The sequence below is a fragment of the Heptranchias perlo genome, chromosome 18 (genome assembly GCF_035084215.1).
Source record: "Heptranchias perlo isolate sHepPer1 chromosome 18, sHepPer1.hap1, whole genome shotgun sequence".
Lineage (NCBI taxonomy): Eukaryota > Metazoa > Chordata > Chondrichthyes > Hexanchiformes > Hexanchidae > Heptranchias > Heptranchias perlo.
Window position 1 is genome coordinate 21,876,181 of NC_090342.1, and position 17,156 is coordinate 21,893,336.

Consider the following 17,156-nt stretch of genomic DNA (forward strand, 5'->3'; position numbering starts at 1 on the left):
CACTCGGCTACAGACCTCAAGACAGCCTTAGTCCAAACATGGACACAAGAGCTGAATTCCAGAGATGTGGTGAGAATGACTGCCCTTGACATCAAGGCAACATTCAACTGAGTATGGCACCAAGGAGTCCTCGTAAGACTGAATTCAATGGGTATCAGGGGGAAAACTCTCCAATGACTGGAGTCATACCAGACAGAAAGCAAGATGGTTGTGGTTGTTGGAGGTCAATCATCTCAGTCCCAGGACATTGGTGTCAGAGTTCCTCAGGGCAGCTTCCTCAGCCCAATTATCTTCAGCTGCTTCATCAATGACCTTCCCTCCATCATAAGGTCAAAAGTGGGCTGTTCTCTGATTACACAATGTTCAGGTCCATTCATAATTCCTCAGATAAATGAAGCAGTCCAAGCCCACATGCATCCAGGCTTGGGCTGATAAGTGGCAAATAACATTCGTGCCACACAAGTGCCAGGCAATGACCATCTCGAAAAAGAGAGAACCTTACCACATCCTCCTGACTTTCAATGGTATTACCATCGCCCAGTCGCTCACCATCAATATTCTGGGGGCTACCATTTGACCAGAAACTCAACAGGACCAACCACATAAATGGCATGGCTACAAGAGCAGGTCTGAGGCTGGGTATTCTGTGGAGAGTGTCTCACCTCTTGACTCCCCAAAGTCTCTCCACCATCTACAACGCATAAGTCAGGAGTGTGATAAAATACTGTCCAGTTGCTTGGAGGGGTGCAGCTGCAACATTATTCAAGAAGCCCTATAGGACAAAGCAGTCAACTTGATTGGTGCCTCATTCACTAGTTTAAACGTCCCTCCTCTCCCCTGGCACCCCCCCCCCCCCCACCACTGGCGTACTGTGGCTGCGGTGTGTACTATCTATAGGATGCACTGCAGCAATTTGCCAAGGCTTCTCAGCAGCACCTTTCAAATCCGCAATCTCCACCACCTAGAAGGACAAAGGCTGCAGGTGCATGGGAACACCACCACCTCCAAGCTGCAGTCCAAATCACATGCAATTCTGACTTGGACATATATCGCCAATCTTTCATTGTTGCTGGATCAAAATCCTAGAACACCTTACCTAACATCATTGTGACAGCATTTCACTGCACAGACTGCAGCGGTTCAAGAAAGTGGCCCATCAACTTCTCAGGGCAACTAGGGATGGGCAATAAATGCCAGCCTTACCAGCGATGCCCATTTCCCAAGAATTAATATAAAAAATATATATATCGGGTGTAATTCCATTTTGAGGATAAAGTCTCAAGTTGCTTTGTCTTCACTGGATGCAGTAACTAAAACCAATGTGAAACCAATGTTTTAATTAATAATGTTTAAAAGAGCTTAGGTCATCAGCTAAACAATTTTTAAACTACAATTATATCAAAAAAGAGTAGATTATTCAATGGACTCTTTTATAACATCAGAAATTTCAGCAGCTGTCTGAGACCCACGAGTAAAACCCTGCTGTATGTTTTCCTTCAAGTTCGTTCAAATCTGGTATTCATATCTTCTTTTAAAATGGCAGCTACTCTTTACTATTTTTTAAATCTTTAACTGGTTGTCTTAAAAGATCAACTGGTATGTTGAACAGTCTTGATGCTAGGAACAACCAATATTTATCCCTCAACCAACATCACTAAAACAGATTATCTGGTCATTTATCTCATTGCTATTTGTGGGACCTTGCTGTGCACAAAGTGGCTGCTACCTTTCTCTACATTACAACAGTGACTACATTTCAAAAATTACTCCATTGACTGTGAAGCGCTTTGGGACATTCTGAGGTTGTGAAATGGTGCGATATAAATGTAATCTTTTTTGGTTTTCGTGACTGCAGCACAGTGCAAACAAGGCAATATAACTCAATGCTAGCAATTTGCATCATTCTAAAAGCAGGTATTGGCCCTGAATTTGCTGGGTAAATAACGGTGAATTTAATGCGCACGCTGTTATTAATGTGAAAATAACCCAGCAATTTATGGCAAAGATACGCCATGAGTTGCGAAATGCCATAAACATCTGGACGAATTGCTCCACTCTGCCATTAGCCTCACGATAATGGGAGCTGGCGGCCAACCACCCCATGAGTTTCAAGAAATTGCTGCCTTTGCGCTGTTGAAATGAATTAAACTCCCCGCAGAAAGTTGGGGCTGCTACTTAACGATGTATGGACCCTTTTGATGATGAGATTTATGTTCCTGCAATGCCACTCTACCTCTCCAGCCCAGAAAGGGAACAATTGAAACGGTGGCATGGTAATCAGCTTGCATGTCCAGCAATTTGAGATGCAAAATTTTTTCAAGCAAAAGGGTGAGGAAAAAAATCTAACAAACGGGCATGCCACGAGATGCAAATTCTGGGCCAATGTATTAGAAATTTGATACAATTATGGATACAAAATTATTTTGATGTAAATGGCTCTTAAAATAAACAACTCTACGTTCCAACAAATTTGTAACCATTATACCAACATGTCACTCCCAACATTTTTAATATTAACAACCTGTGAACAATGTCTGTCATAGAAAATGTTTGAATAGTGGCCTCTAAAGGGAGCAAGGGCGCTGAAATTTGATCTTGTAGGCGAGCACACACATGCTCTGTGCGTAGGTTGGATTAACTATTTCAGTGCCTTGCTCTGTCTGTGCACGTGCGTGTTTATATGCACATGTGTTTGTATCCGATGCTGAAACTCCCCGGCTTTGTCCGCAGTTTATGTCAATTGTCCATTCGGCGCTGCTCTGCAACCTTCCCAGCCATACCAATAGGAAACCGCTGGCCATTCGAACCCAGCCCCGCAGCGGAGTTCCCCAGTCTTCCCTGTAAACGTAGCGCTTCCAAATGAGCTGCACGTGTACCGCAGGGCAGTCTCCACTAAACCAAAGCACACAGCTTTCGATCACTGCTTGTAGCTGACAGAGGAAACGTCAGGGGAGTCGCAGTGCTTTCCTGGAAAGTTGTTTAGCGAGTATGCAAATCTCTATAGTTGCAAGCATGGAAAAAAAACACCTTTTTGTTTTATATTTGCGAATTATATAAGTAAGCGTCACTTCTCGACATTATAAGATGCACGTATACAGGAATTTAAAAATAAGCATTTTTTAAAATGTTATTTTTTCAGTTTTGGCTTCGGTTAAACCTGAAATTGTACTTTAGAGAAAGATGCGGTCACTAATAAAATACTACACCAATTAATCTGTGACTAGAACTGTTGACATCTGAAATTAATTTCCTTTTTTTTCTAAAACTCCTTCGAGATAACAAATTTGCTATTGTATGCTGGTATTCAATTTTGATCTGTTGACTTTTTTTAAAAAAAAGAATTGGTTTCTATAACTGTTGAGAATTATATTGGGTCAGGTTTTGCTGTCAAAGTAACAGTGAGGATAATTGCACTCCCTTTTATTTATGCGTAAATAGTACAGCAACTTCAGGCGAGAGGCAGGTGCGTGGTTAAATGCCAATATACAAAAGTTGGTGTCCGAGTTTCGCGGCTCTGCTGTTAGCTTCATGAAAATGGCATTTTGCCAACAGCGTCACCATTGACATGCATTGAATGTTGTGAAGTTGCTGTATTTGTGCATGGATATGAACTAAACTCGTCACAGAAAGTTAAATGTCATGTCATTACATGCATAAGTACCCTTTTAACAACAAAACAACTTGCATTTATATAATGCCTTTTAAGGTAGTAAAAACGTCCCAAGGTGCTTCACAGGAGCAATTATCAAACAAAATTTGATAATGAGCCACATAAGGAGATATTAGGACAGGTTGGTCATAGAGATAGGTTTTAAGGAGTGCCTTAAAAGGAGGAGAGAGAAGTAGAGAGGCGGAGAGGTTTAGGGAAGGAATTCCAAGAGCTTAGGGCCTGAGTAGCTGAAGGCATAGTCACCAGCGGTGGAGCAATTAAAATCAGGGATGCGCAAGAGGCAAAAATTGGAGGAGCGCAGAGATCTTGGAGGGTTGTTGGGCTGGAGGAGGTTACAGAGATAGGGAGGGGCGAGGCTATGGACGGATTTGAAAACAAGGATGAGAAATTGAGGTGTTCCCGGACCTGTAGTCAATGTAGGCCAGCGAGCATGGGGTGATGGATGAACCGGATTTGGTGCCAAATAGGATACGGGCAGCAGAGTTTTAGATGAGCTCAAGTTTATGGAAGGTGGAAGATGGGAGGCAAACCAGGAGAGCATTTGAATAGTCAAGTCTAGAGGTAACAAAGGCATGGATGAGGGTTTCAGCAGTAGGTGGGCTGGGGTAGAGGCAGAGACGGGCGATGTTACAGAGGTGGAAGTAGGCGGTCTTGGCGATGGAGCGGATATGTGGTCGGAAATTCATCTCAGGGTCAAATAGGATGCCAAGGTTGTGAACGTCTGGTTCAGCCTCAGACAGTGGCCAGGGAGAGGGATGGAGTCGGTGGCTAGGGAACGGAGTTTGTAGCAGGAACCGAAGACAATGGGTTTAGTCCTCCCAATATTTAGTTGGAGGAAATTTTTGCTCATCCAGTACTGGATGTCGGACAAGCAGTGTGACAAATCAGAGACAGTGGAAGGGTCGGGGGAGGTGATGGTGAGGTAGAGCTGGGTGTCGTCAGTATACATGTGGAACCTGACATTGTGTTTTTGGTTGATGTCGCCTAGGGGCTGCATGTAGATGAGAAATAGGAGGGAGCCAAGGATACATCCTTGGGGGACTCCAGAGGTAACAGTGCGGGAGTGGGAAGAGAAGCCATTGCAGGTGATTTCTAGATACAACTAGATAGATAAGAATGGACCCTGGCGAGAGCAGTCCCACCCAGCTGGACAAGTGAGAAGAGGCGTTGGAGGATGGTGTGGTCAACAGTGTTAAAGGCTGCAGACAGGTCGAGAAGGATGAGGAGGGATAGTTTACCATGGTCACAGTCATGTAGGATGTCATCTGTGACTTTGATAAGGGCCGTTTCAGTACTGTGGCAGGAGTGGAAACCTGATTGGAGGTCTAAATATTAATTACTGCCAATAAGTGTTAATTACTGCCAATCAACCTCTGGCACTGAAAGTTAACTATTACAAATGTGAAGTCTCATTCCTTCAGGTATTAATTGTTGTTGGAGATATTAAAAATATCAATTTTAAAATGTATTAATTTTTTTTACTTTTCCTTTAGGCCTCTTTTTTTCTCTCTCTTAATCCAATCTTTCTTTCATTCTTTATTTCTCTTTCTGTACCTGACTTGACATTGAATTCACCCAATCTAATTTACACTTCCTTCTCATTCCTTCCACTGTTTATTTCTCAATCCTTCAATCTCATTGATTAAAAAGATACACAGTTGCTTGTCCTGTTCACTCAAGTGCCAGATGCTCTATTTCCTTCGCTGCGCCATTATCAGCTCGCACTTCCAGCAACTTGCCACGCAAACATTTTTAAAACCTAAACGTGCACAAACAAATCTAATGGCAGGTGCTGTTGGATGTCCTGCTGCAGCAAAATATTGGCTATTACTATTGTTATTTCCAACAGTGCAAGCTGTACTGTGGCTCACTTATATTGTCACTGCAGCCAACAAAAGCTCCAGAGAAGGTAGAAGATTGACAATGTCGTAATGTGGCAACTGGTGGTAGTAGTGCCAGTAGTCAGTATGCACCATTGGAAAAAGTGCTTTCACTCTTTGTGTTCAACAACAGAATAAATGAAGAGCAATTTGCTGGAGATAGCTTTCTGCTGCTTGTATGTGAGAGGCTGAAGTGCCCATTCTTGCCCTTTAAAGGCAGCAAAACCCTTTTGCTCTTGTTGCTTTATACATAAGCTTCTCTAGCCATTGATGAAGCATTGTTTTCACAAATTATTTTTAAAAACACCCAGCAGCACAGTTACAGATTTTGCCCTTCAGAGCTTTGCAAAGAGAGCACTTTGAGGGTTTTTAAAAATTAATTCCCAGGATGTGTGTCGCTGGCAAGGCTGGCATTTATTGCCCATCCCTAGTGATTTGAAACACCCTGAGTGGCTTGCAAGGCCACTTCAGAGGGCAGTTAAGAGTCAAGCATATCAGTGTGGGACTGGAGACACCTATAGGCCAGACTGGGTAAGGGCATTAATGTACCAGTTGGGTTTTTATGATAATCCGACAGCTTCGTAGTCACTTTTACTGGTACCAGCTTTTCCTCTGCAGATTTGTTTTAACTGACTTCAAATTTTCAAACTGCCATGGTGGGATTTGACCTCGTGTTCTATAGATTACTAGTCCAGTAACATAACCATTATACTACTGTACCCTCATGGTTATAACACTTGTCTGAGACCAGTAGCTACACTGTAGGTTCCACCCAGCCAAAACTATGTTTATATTGCATGGTCGAATTAGAACTTCCATACACACAGTGCCACATTTGGTTGTTTACATTTTAAGAATGTGGATCGCAACACCCATGATCTCTGCATTTAGGTAAGTTTTGAGCAAGTTTAAAAAGTGTCTAGGCACAAAGAGACCCACAGCACTGTTAAATCTGGCAATTTTCCATTTGGTGTCAACCCGAAGCAGAGGTACAACTACTTCCTCCCAGAGGTCACCACCACTTCCTTCCCAAATCAGGTCCCAACCAGTTGCATTTTATACGGTCTCTTATATATTGCTGCAAACCAACAAGTCTATAGTTACAGTATAAATGCACTACAAGAGTATCACATGCGTGTAATGTACAATATTAAAGTGTATGGGCACATGTGTCACCTTTTGCTATTGTGCAAGGGTGTTCAAAGTGCAGCCTCAAAGCCCAAAATTCTCTAGATTCTGGAATGGTCCCAGTGGACTGGAAGGTAGCAAATGATACCTCGCTATTCAAGAAGGGAGGAAAGAGAAAACAGGGAACTACAGGCCAATAAGCCTGACATCGGGAAAATGCTGGAATCCATTATTAAGGAAGTGGTAACAGGGCACTTAGAAAATCATAATATGATTAGGCAGAATCAACATGGTTTTATGAAAGGGAAATTGTGTTTGACGTTTATTAGAGTTTTTTGAGGATGTAACTAGCAGGGTAGATAAAGGGGAACCAATGGATGTAGTATATTTAGATTTTCAAAAGGCATTCAATAAGGTGCCCCGTAAAAGGTTGATACATAAGGTAAGAGCTCATGGGGTTGGGGGTAACATATATTAGCACAGATACAGGATTGGTTAAAGGACAGAAAACAGAATAGGGTCATTCTCAGGTTGGCAGGCTGTAACTAGTGGGGTGCCGCAAGGATCAGTGTTTGGGCCTCGGCTATTTACAATCTATATTAATGACTTAAATGAAGGGACTGAGTGTAATATATCCAAGTTTGCTGACAATACAAAGCTAGGTAGGAAAGTAAGCTGTGAGGAGGACACAGAGTCTGCAAAGAGATATAGACAGATTAAGTGAGTTGGCAAGAAGGTGACAGATGGAATATAATGTGAGGTTATTCACTTTGGTACAAAGAATAGAAAAACAATATTTTTTAAATGGTGAGAAACTATTAAATGTTGGTGTTCAGAAAGACTTGGGTGTCCTCATACAAGAAACACAAAAAGTTAGTATGCAAGTACAGCAAGCAATTAGGAAAGCAAATGGCATGTTAGAACATAAGAACATAAGAAATTGGAGCAGGAGTAGGCCAATCGGCCCCTCGAGCCTGCTCTGCCATTCAATAAGATCATGGCTGATCTGATCCCAACCACAAATCTAAAGAACACAAGAAGTCGGAGCAGGACCCGGCCACATAGCCCCTGGGCCCTCTCCGCCACCCACAGGGCATTGACCGATCCGAACTCAGCTTCATGTCCAATTTCCTGCCCGCTCCCCATAACCCCTAATTCCCTTTACTTCTAGGAAACTGTCTATTTCTGTTTTAAATTTATCTAATGATGTAGCTTCCACAGCTTCCTGGGGCAGCAAATTCCACAGACCTACCACCCTCTGAGTGAAGAAGTTTCTCCTCATCTCAGTTTTGAAAGAGCAGCCCCTTATTCTAAGATTATGCCCCCTAGTTCTAGTTTCACCCATCCATGGGAACATCCTTACTGCATCCACCCGATCAAGACCCTTCACAATCTTATATGTTTCAATAAGATCGCCTCTCATTCTTCTGAACTCCAATGAGTAGAGTCCCAATCTACTCAACCTCTCCTCATATGTCCGCCCCCTCATCCCCGGGATTAACCGAGTGAACCTTCTTTGTACTGCCTCGAGAGCAAGTATGTCTTTTCTTAAGTATGGAGACCAAAACTGTATGCAGTATTCCAGGTGCGGTCTCACCAATACCTTATATAACTGCAGCAATACCTCCTTGTTTTTATATTCTATCCCCCTAGCAATAAAAGCCAACATTCCGTTGGCTTTCTTGATCACCTGCTGCACCTGCATACCAACTTTTTGATTTTCTTGCACTAGGACCCCCAGATCCCTTTGTACTGCAGTACTTTCCAGTCTCTCGCCATTAAGAAAATAACTTGCTCTCTGATTTTTCCTGCCAAAGTGCATAACCTCACATTTTCCAATATTATATTGCATCTGCCAAATCTCCGCCCACTCACCCAGCCTGTCTATATCCCCTTGCAGGTTTTTTATGTCCTCCTCACTCTCTACTTTCCCTCCCATCTTTGTATCATCTGCAAATTTTGATATGTTGCACTCGGTCCCCTCCTCCAAATCGTTAATATAGATTGTAAAGAGTTGGGGACCCAGCACCGACCCCTGTGGAACACCACTGGTTACTGGTTGCCAGTCCGAAAATGAACCATTTATCCCAACTCTCTGCTTCCTGTTCGATAACCAATCCTCCACCCATGCCAGAATATTACCCCCAATCCCGTGATTCTTTATCTTGAGCAATAATCTTTTATGTGGCACCTTGTCGAATGCCTTCTGGAAGTCTAAATACACTATGTCCACTGGTTCCCCTTTATCCACCCTATACGTTATATCCTCGAAGAACTCAAGCAAATTTGTCAGACATGACTTCCCCTTCATAAAGCCATGCTGACTTTGTCCTATTAAATTATGCTTATCTAAATGTTCCGTTACTGTCTCCTTAATAATAGACTCCAAAATTTTACCCACCACAGATGTTAAGCTAACTGGCCTATAATTTCCAGCCCATAATGTTGGCCTTTATTGCAAGGGGGTTAGAGTACAAGAGTAAGGAAGTCTTCCTACAGTTGTACAGAGCTTTAGTGAGACCTCACCTGAAGTACAGCATACAGTTTTGGTCTCCTTTTCTAAGGAAGGATGTACTTCCCTTGGAGGCAGTACAATGAAGGTTCACTAGATTAATTCCTGGGATGAGAGGGTTGTCCTATGAGGAGAGGTTGAGTAGAATGGGCCTATACTCTTTGGAGTTTAGAAGAATGAGGGGTGATCTCATTGAAACATATAAGATTATTAGGGGACTTGACAGAGTAGATGCTGAGAGATTGTTTCCCCTGGCTAGAGCGTCTAGAACTAGAGGGCATAGTCGCAGGATAAGGGATCGGCCATTCAAGACTGAGCTGAAGAGGAATTTCTTCACGCAGTGGGTTGTGAATCTTTGGAATTCTCTACCCCAGAGGGCTGTGGATGCTGAGTCATTGAAGATATTCAAGGCTGAGATGGATAGATTTTTGTACTCTAAGGGAATCAAGGGATATGGGGATCGGGCGGGAATGTGGAGTTGAGGTCGAAGATCAGCCATGATCTTATTGAATGGTGGAGCAGGCTCGAGGAGCCATATGGCCTACTCCTGCTCCTATTTCTTATGTTCTTATGTAAGCCCAGGTAATTCTGTTCTATTTGTGCTTGTATTATTTACTAGTTTGTTCTGTTTGAATTTCCTGTGCCTGGAGGCTTGGATATGCCTGTTCCTACTGCTGTTGCCCAATTGGTGGATAAATCCTCTGATAGTATCAACAATTTGAAATATGTGCAAATTAATGGGAACATAGATTAAAATTTTAAATATGGCTGCCCTGAGGCTCCCCTTGATATGCACCCAAGTATCTAACAAAAATAAAAAGCTTGGTCACTCCTGCTGTAGCACGTTGATACTAATACATAAGTCCAGTGGCAACACTGGGAAAAGTACCTGTCCCTGGATAAGTAGTTGCTATTGGCAACTTTAAAACAAATGTGATGCAAGTGGAATTGGGTAATGTTGCCCAACACTTTCAACAGGGCAGTTTCCACAGTAAGCAGAAGCTTCATAAAGTGGTTCTACAATCTAAACTATGTATAATAGTCACATTCTGCATTGGATTCCGTTAGTTACGGTTGATAGGTCTGGAGCTGTTTTGTACCTTCTCTACTGCACTGAGTACAGTAGCAATTCCATTTTCAACAGCAATGAAGTTAGGAGAGGCAGAACTCTGAATAAGAGTTCTGTTCACTGGTTGCCATCTGCTGCTGTTAATTATTGAAAAAGATTTATCAGTTCTTGTCAAAGTGTAAATGGCAGCATAGCAGGCCACTAGTTATTTTTAAATACTCACCTTTTTTTTTAAGTAGTCCTGGAACTGGCTGCCTTAACACTGCAGCTGGTGGATGTCATTATTGGTGCAAAACCCTTGGTTCTAGTCATCTCATTGCAGGTGCAGCTTTCAGCATCAGTATACATTTGTCAGTTTTATAGTGCACTTTTAGAATGTAATCAGTGTCCAAGAGAATATGGCACTGTCACAACAGTAGTGTCAAACTAGCATTAAAGACCAATTCCCACATAAAGATGGCCATTAATACAAGATTACTAATGAATTATTTTCAAATAACCTTCATATGTTTTTTAAAATACTTTATTAAAATTACTGTATACACATTCCATTTGTACAGACAGTAATACTTAGTAATGTTCTCTCCATTCTTTGTGTAGTAGAAATTAGCTTGTGTGCATTGTTAATTACACAATGTATTTTACAGTAAAATACTGGCAGCCATCAAAACTTGAATTTTAGCTCTCAGCATGAACACACATGGATCAACATAAATCAAACATTTTTTAAATAACAAATAAAAGGGGAAAAAAGATAACATTTAACACACATAAAACAAACATTCATATTTAAAGTTGAAGTGAATAAATTTTTCATGTTTTTATAAAAAAAAGTCACATCCTCAACAAAACCTACACATCCCTCTAGGTAACAAACACTGTTTGAAAGTTTAATTCATGGCCTCTTGCCCCAGAAATTATCTCTCCTTTTCTGAGCACGCTCAAGAACTTGAGAGGCAAGTGAGCTGGATGCTGCTGATCGTGCAGATATCTGTGACATTCGATCATCATCTGAAAGACAGCAAAAGGCAGGGTTGAATCACATTTTAGTTTTTTTTGTAGTATAGTTTTAAAACACCTTTACTTCTACAAATTCATGTAGAACATATCTTTGGACAAAATGGCAGAGTCCTGATTCGAATCAGCACTCTGTTGCCTTAAAGTAATGTATCTCAGTTTTATTAGGTTACACCAATTTAAGTTATCTGAACATGGATTAGAGTCAGGACCTGAGATAGAATCAACCAAAAAAAAGGAGAGGGATGGGAGGAGGCTCATGTGGAGCATAAATGCCGGCATAGACCAGTTGGGCCGAATGGCCTGTTTCTGTGCTGTAGACTCTATGTAACCTACACAGCAGCATCGAACTTCCTACTGCTCCTTATTATCGCATACATTGGAAACTCTGTGCAACAATTAATCTAATGTCTTTCAAACTTATTCCATTTCCATATACATTAAAATATGGTAGATAATTTCACTTCTACTGCACTTATACATTTTTCTTTTCATAGTACCATAGACATTACTATTGCTGACTTCAAAATGGCTGAGAGATTCCCTGTATTTGATTGGAAAAATGTGTGGACTGTAACCCGAATATTCATTTTTTTGCTTTGTTCATTGGACAAAACCTTATCACTGTACTATAACACAACATGAATAAATAATCATAAAACAAATACAGTTTACTGGAAAAAATCATAGTTGGAATGTATTATCGCAGTCTTTCAATGGAACACATTCAAGTGAAAGCCAAAAGTGTCAAGGAAACAGTGAATACTGCTTACGTATGCATTCTTAATCATCACCCATCTTAACAATGTGAGATGTAAGGCGATGGAAAGAGCAGTATGCAAGACCTTGTATTTACCATCCCAGGAGAAATGACTAGAAATGGGTGAACATTTTGGTTTTAATTGAAGCTTTCCGTGACCTGTGTAGCATCAAATCAAGAAACCAGATTATGTTTTAGATTTACTTTTATCTTGTATACATTAGTTTGGGTGAGCCATTTATGTTTGTGGTGTATTGTCGTGTCCACCCCATGAGGGGGTGCACTTGTAGTGAAGATTTTGTCCTGGTGGTATTAAAAGTGGCAAGAACAAGCGAGAGCGGTGGGGATATAAAGCGTGGGGGCCCACGGATATAAAGCGTGGAGAGGGTCAATCAGATCAGAGAGTTAAATGCGTGGCTAAAAGAGTGGTGTGGGAGACAGGGGTTTTGATTCATGGGGCACTGGCACCAGTACTGGGGAAAGAGGGAGCTGTTCCATTGGGACAGGCTCCACTTAAACCGGGCTGGGACCAGTGTCCTAGCAAATCGAATAACTAGGGCTGAAGATAGGGCATTAAGCTAAAAAGGTGGGGGGGGTGGGGGGGGAAGAGAAGAATTGGGGGTTCAGGTGAGGGGAAATTTATAAATCTAAAGAGAAAAGTTAAGGCAACAGAGCAGTGTAGCGATTTGGGTATTGATAAGCAGAGTTTAACGGTAATAGTGCATCAGCGAATAAAGTCAAATCAGAGAAAAATAGTAAAAAGTTAAAATTAAAGGCGCTTTATCTGAATGCACAAAGCATTTGTAACAAAATATGCGAATTAATGGCACAAATAGAGATAAATGGGTTTGATCTAGTAGCCATTACTGAGACGTGGTTGCAAGGTGACCAAGGTTAGGAACTAAATATTCCAGGGTACTTGATTTTTTGAAAAGACAGACAAAATGGAAAAGGAGGAGGGGGGAAATAGCCCTGATAATAAAGGATGACATAAGGACAGCAGTGAGAAAGGATCTTGGGTGGGAAGATCAGGAATTAGAATCAGTATGGGTGGAGATAAGAAATATCAAGGGGCAGAAAACATTGGTGGGAGTAGTTTATAGGCCCCCTAACAGTAGTTGCACTGTTGGACAGAGTATTAATCAAGAAGTAAGAGGAGCTTGTAACAAAGGTAATGCAATAATCGTGAGGGACTTTTAATCTTCATATAGACTGGGCAAAGCAAATTGGCAAAAGTCGTTTGGAGGACGAGTTCATGGAATGCATTCGAGACAGTTTCCATAGAACCATAGAATAAATACAGCACAGAAGGGGGCCACTTGGTCCATCGTGTCTGCGCCAGCTCTAGAAAAACCAGGTGCCCATTCTAATCCCACCTTCCAGCACTCGGGTCCGTAGCTTACAGCACTTTTGGTGGAGGTCCAGGTACTTTTTAAAAGAGTTGAGGGTCCCTGCCTCTACCACCAATTCGGGCAGCGAATTCCATACACCCACCACCCTCTGGGTAAAAAGTTTTTCCTCATGTCCCCTCTAATCCTTCCGCCAATCAGCTTAAATCTATGTCCTCTAGTTCTTGAACTCTCCACTAGGGGAAACAGGTAAGTCCTGTCTACTCTATCTAGGCCCCTCATAATTTTGTACACCTCAATCAAGTCTCCCCTCAGCCTCCTCTGCTCCAAGGAAATCAACCCCAACCTATCCAATCTCTCCTCGTAGCTGCAATTTTCAAGCCATGGCAACATTCTTGTAAATCTTCTCTGCACTCACTCCAGAGCAATTACGTCCTTCCTGTAATGTGGTGACCAGAACTGCGCACAATACTCCAGCTGTGGCCTTACCAGCGTTTTATACAGTTTCATCATTACATCCCAGCTTTTGTATTCTATACTTCAACTAATAATGGACAGCATTCCGTATGCCTTCTTCATAACCTTATCTACCTGTACTGCCACCTTCAGGGACCTGTGCACATGCACTCCAAGGTCTCTCACTTCCTCTACCCCTTTCAATATATTCCTGTTTACTGCATATTCCCTTTTACTGTTTGCCCTCCCTAAGTGCATTACCTCACACTTCTCCGGGTTGAACTCCATTTGCCACTTTTCCGCCCACTCCACCAACCCATTGGTATCTTCTTGGAGTCTACAGCTATCCTCTTCGCTATCAACTACACGGTCAATTTTTGTGTCATCTGCAAATTTGCCAATCATGCCCCTTATATTCAAGTCCAAATCATTAATATATACCACAAACAGCAAGGGACCCAACACTGAGCCCTGTGGCACACCACTGGAAACGGATTTCCATTCGCAAAGACATCCATCAACTTTTAACCTGTTTCCTGTTACTGAGCCAATTTTGGATTCAATTCGCACATTTCCCTGTATCCCATGGGCTTTTACCTTTTTGACCAGTCTGCCATGTGGGACCTTGTCAAATGCCTTACTAAAATCAATGTGGACAACATCCACTGCACTACCCTCATCAATCCTCCTTGTCACTTCCTCAAAGAATTCAATCAGATTTGTAAGGCATGACCTTTCCTGAACAAATCCATGCTGAACATTCCTGATTAAACCATGCCTTTCCAAGTGACAGTTTATCCTATCTCTCAGTATTGATTCTAATAGTTTGCCCACCACCAAGGTAAGACTGACCAGCCTATAATTGTTCGGCCTTTCCCTCGCACCCCTTTTAAACAATGGTACTACATTTGCAGTCTTCCAGTCCTCCGGTACCTCCCCTATATCTAGTGAGGATTGGAAAATGATCCTCAGAGCATCCGCTATTTCCTCCCTGGCTTCCTTCAATAGCCTAGGAAACAATCCATCCGGCCCTGGTGACTTCCTAGAACAATGCATCGTGGAACCAACCAGGGAACACGCTATTTTAGATCTTGTCTTGTGTAATGAGACAGAGTTAATTAGTAATCTCATAGTAAGGGATTCTCTGGGGAAGAGTGATCATAATATGATAGAATTTCACATTGAGTTTGAGAGTGATGTACTGAAGTCCAAAACTAGAGACTTAAACTTAAACAAAGCCAATTACATAGGTATGAGGGATGAGTTGGCTAAGGTATATTGGGAAATTAGATTAAAAGATATGACGGTAGATAAGCAATGGTGAACATTTATAGAGATATTTCATAATTCTCAATGAATATACATTCCATTGAGGAAAACAAACTCCACGGGAAAAGTGATCCATCCGTGGCTAACTAAAGAAGTTAACGATAGTATTAGATTAGAAGAGGCTTATAATAGTGCCAAGATAAGTAGTAACCCTGAGGATTGGAGAGTTTTAGAAACTAACAAAGGATGACCAAAGAATTGATAGTGGGAGAAAATAGAATGAGAGAGTAAACTAGCAAGAAATATAAAAAGATTGTAAGAGCTCTACAAGTAGGTAAAAAGGAAGAGAGTAGCGGAAGTAAATGTGGGTCACTTTAGAGGCTGAGACAGGAGAAATTATAATGGGGAATAAGGAAATGGCAGAGATGTTAAATATTTTGTATCTGTCTTCACAGTGGAAGCCACAAAAAACATACCAGAAATAGTGGGAAACCGAGAGTCCAATGAGAGTGAGGAACTTAAAGTAATTAATATTAGTAAAGAAAAAGTACTGAAGAAATTAAAGGGACTAAAAGCCAACAAATACCCTGGACCTGATGGCCTACATCCTAGGGTTCTAAAAGAGGTCACGGCAGAGATGGTGGATGCATTGGTTGTGGTCTTCCAAATTTCCCTAGATCCTAGAACAGAACCAGTGGATTGGAAGGTAACAAATGTAACACCGCTACTCAAGAAAGAAGGGAGAGAGAAAACATGGAGCTACAAGCCAGTTAGCCTGACATCAGTCACTGGAAAAATGCTGGAATTCATTATTAAGGACATGGTAACAGGGCACTTAAAAAAATCATAATATGATTAGGCAGTCAACATGGTTTTATGAAAGGGAAATCATGTTTGACAAATTTATTAGAGTTTTTTGAGGATGTAGCAGGGTAGATAAAGGGGAACCAATGGATGTAGTATATTTGGATTTTCAAAAGGCATTTGATAAAGTGCCACATGAAAGGTTGTTACACAAGATAAGGGCTCATGGGGTTGGGGGGGAATATATTAGCATTGGTTAACGGACAGAAAACAGAGAGTAGGAATAAATGGGTCATTTTCAGGTTGGCAGGCCATTACTAGTGGGGTGCCACAAGGATCAGTGCTGAGGCCTCCTTTATTTACAATCTATATATTAATGACTTGGATGAAGGAACTGAGTGTAATGTATCCAAGTTTGCTGATGATACAAAGCTAGGTGGGAAAGGAAACTGTGAGGAGGACACAGGGTCTGCAAAGGAATATAGACAGGTTGTCAGTGGGCAGGAAGGTGGCAGATGGAGTATAATGTGGGGAAATGTGGGGAAAAAACGGAATATTTTTTAAATGATGAAAAACTATTAAATGTTGGTGTTCAGTGGGATTTGGGTGTCCTTGTGCACGAAACACAGAAAGTTAACATACAGGTACAGCAAGCAATTAGGAAATCAAATGGTATGTTGGCCTTTATTGCAAAGAGGTTGGAGTATAAGAGTAAGGAAGTCTTGCTGCAATTGTACAAGACTTTGGTGAGACCACACCCAGAGTACTGTGTACAGTTTTGGTCTCCTTACCTAAGGAAGGATATATTTGCCTTAGAGGCAGTGCAATGAAGGTTCACTGGATTGATTCCTGGGATGAGAGGGTTGTCCTATGAGGAGAGATTGAGTAGAATGGGCCTAAGCTCTCTGGAGTTTAGAAGAATGAGAGGTGATCTCATTGAAACATATAAGATTCTGAAAGGGCTTGACAGGGTAGATGCTGAGAGGATGTTTCCCCTGACTGGAGAGTCTAGAACTAGAGGGCATAGTCACAGGATAAAGGGGCGGCCATTCAAGACTGAGATGAGGAGGAATTTCTTCACTCAGAGGGTTGTGAATCTTTGGAATTCTCGACCCCTGAGGGCTGTGGATATTCAAGACTGAGATCGCCAGATTTTTGGACTCTATGGGGATCTAGCAGGAAAGTGGAGTTGAGGTCGAAGATCAGCCATAATGTTACTGAATGGCACAGCAGGCTCGAGGG

General features: G+C 41.8%; 1 protein-coding gene and 1 long non-coding RNA gene across 4 annotated transcripts in view; one reads left to right on the forward strand and one right to left on the reverse strand.

Annotated features, from left to right (window-relative positions):
• LOC137334661 (uncharacterized) overlaps positions 1–17,156 on the forward strand; it is a 119,759-nt gene that overhangs the window by 67,689 nt on the left and 34,914 nt on the right. The window lies entirely within an intron of this gene.
• Positions 10,816–17,156, reverse strand: part of mdm1 (Mdm1 nuclear protein) — a 39,521-nt gene continuing 33,180 nt past the window's right edge. For both annotated transcript variants that reach the window (XM_067999500.1, XM_067999499.1), the window contains one exon: positions 10,816–11,270. In XM_067999500.1, coding sequence (XP_067855601.1) covers positions 11,155–11,270 — 116 coding nt within the window. In that variant the 3' untranslated portion in view covers positions 10,816–11,154. The remainder of the gene's footprint in view (positions 11,271–17,156) is intronic.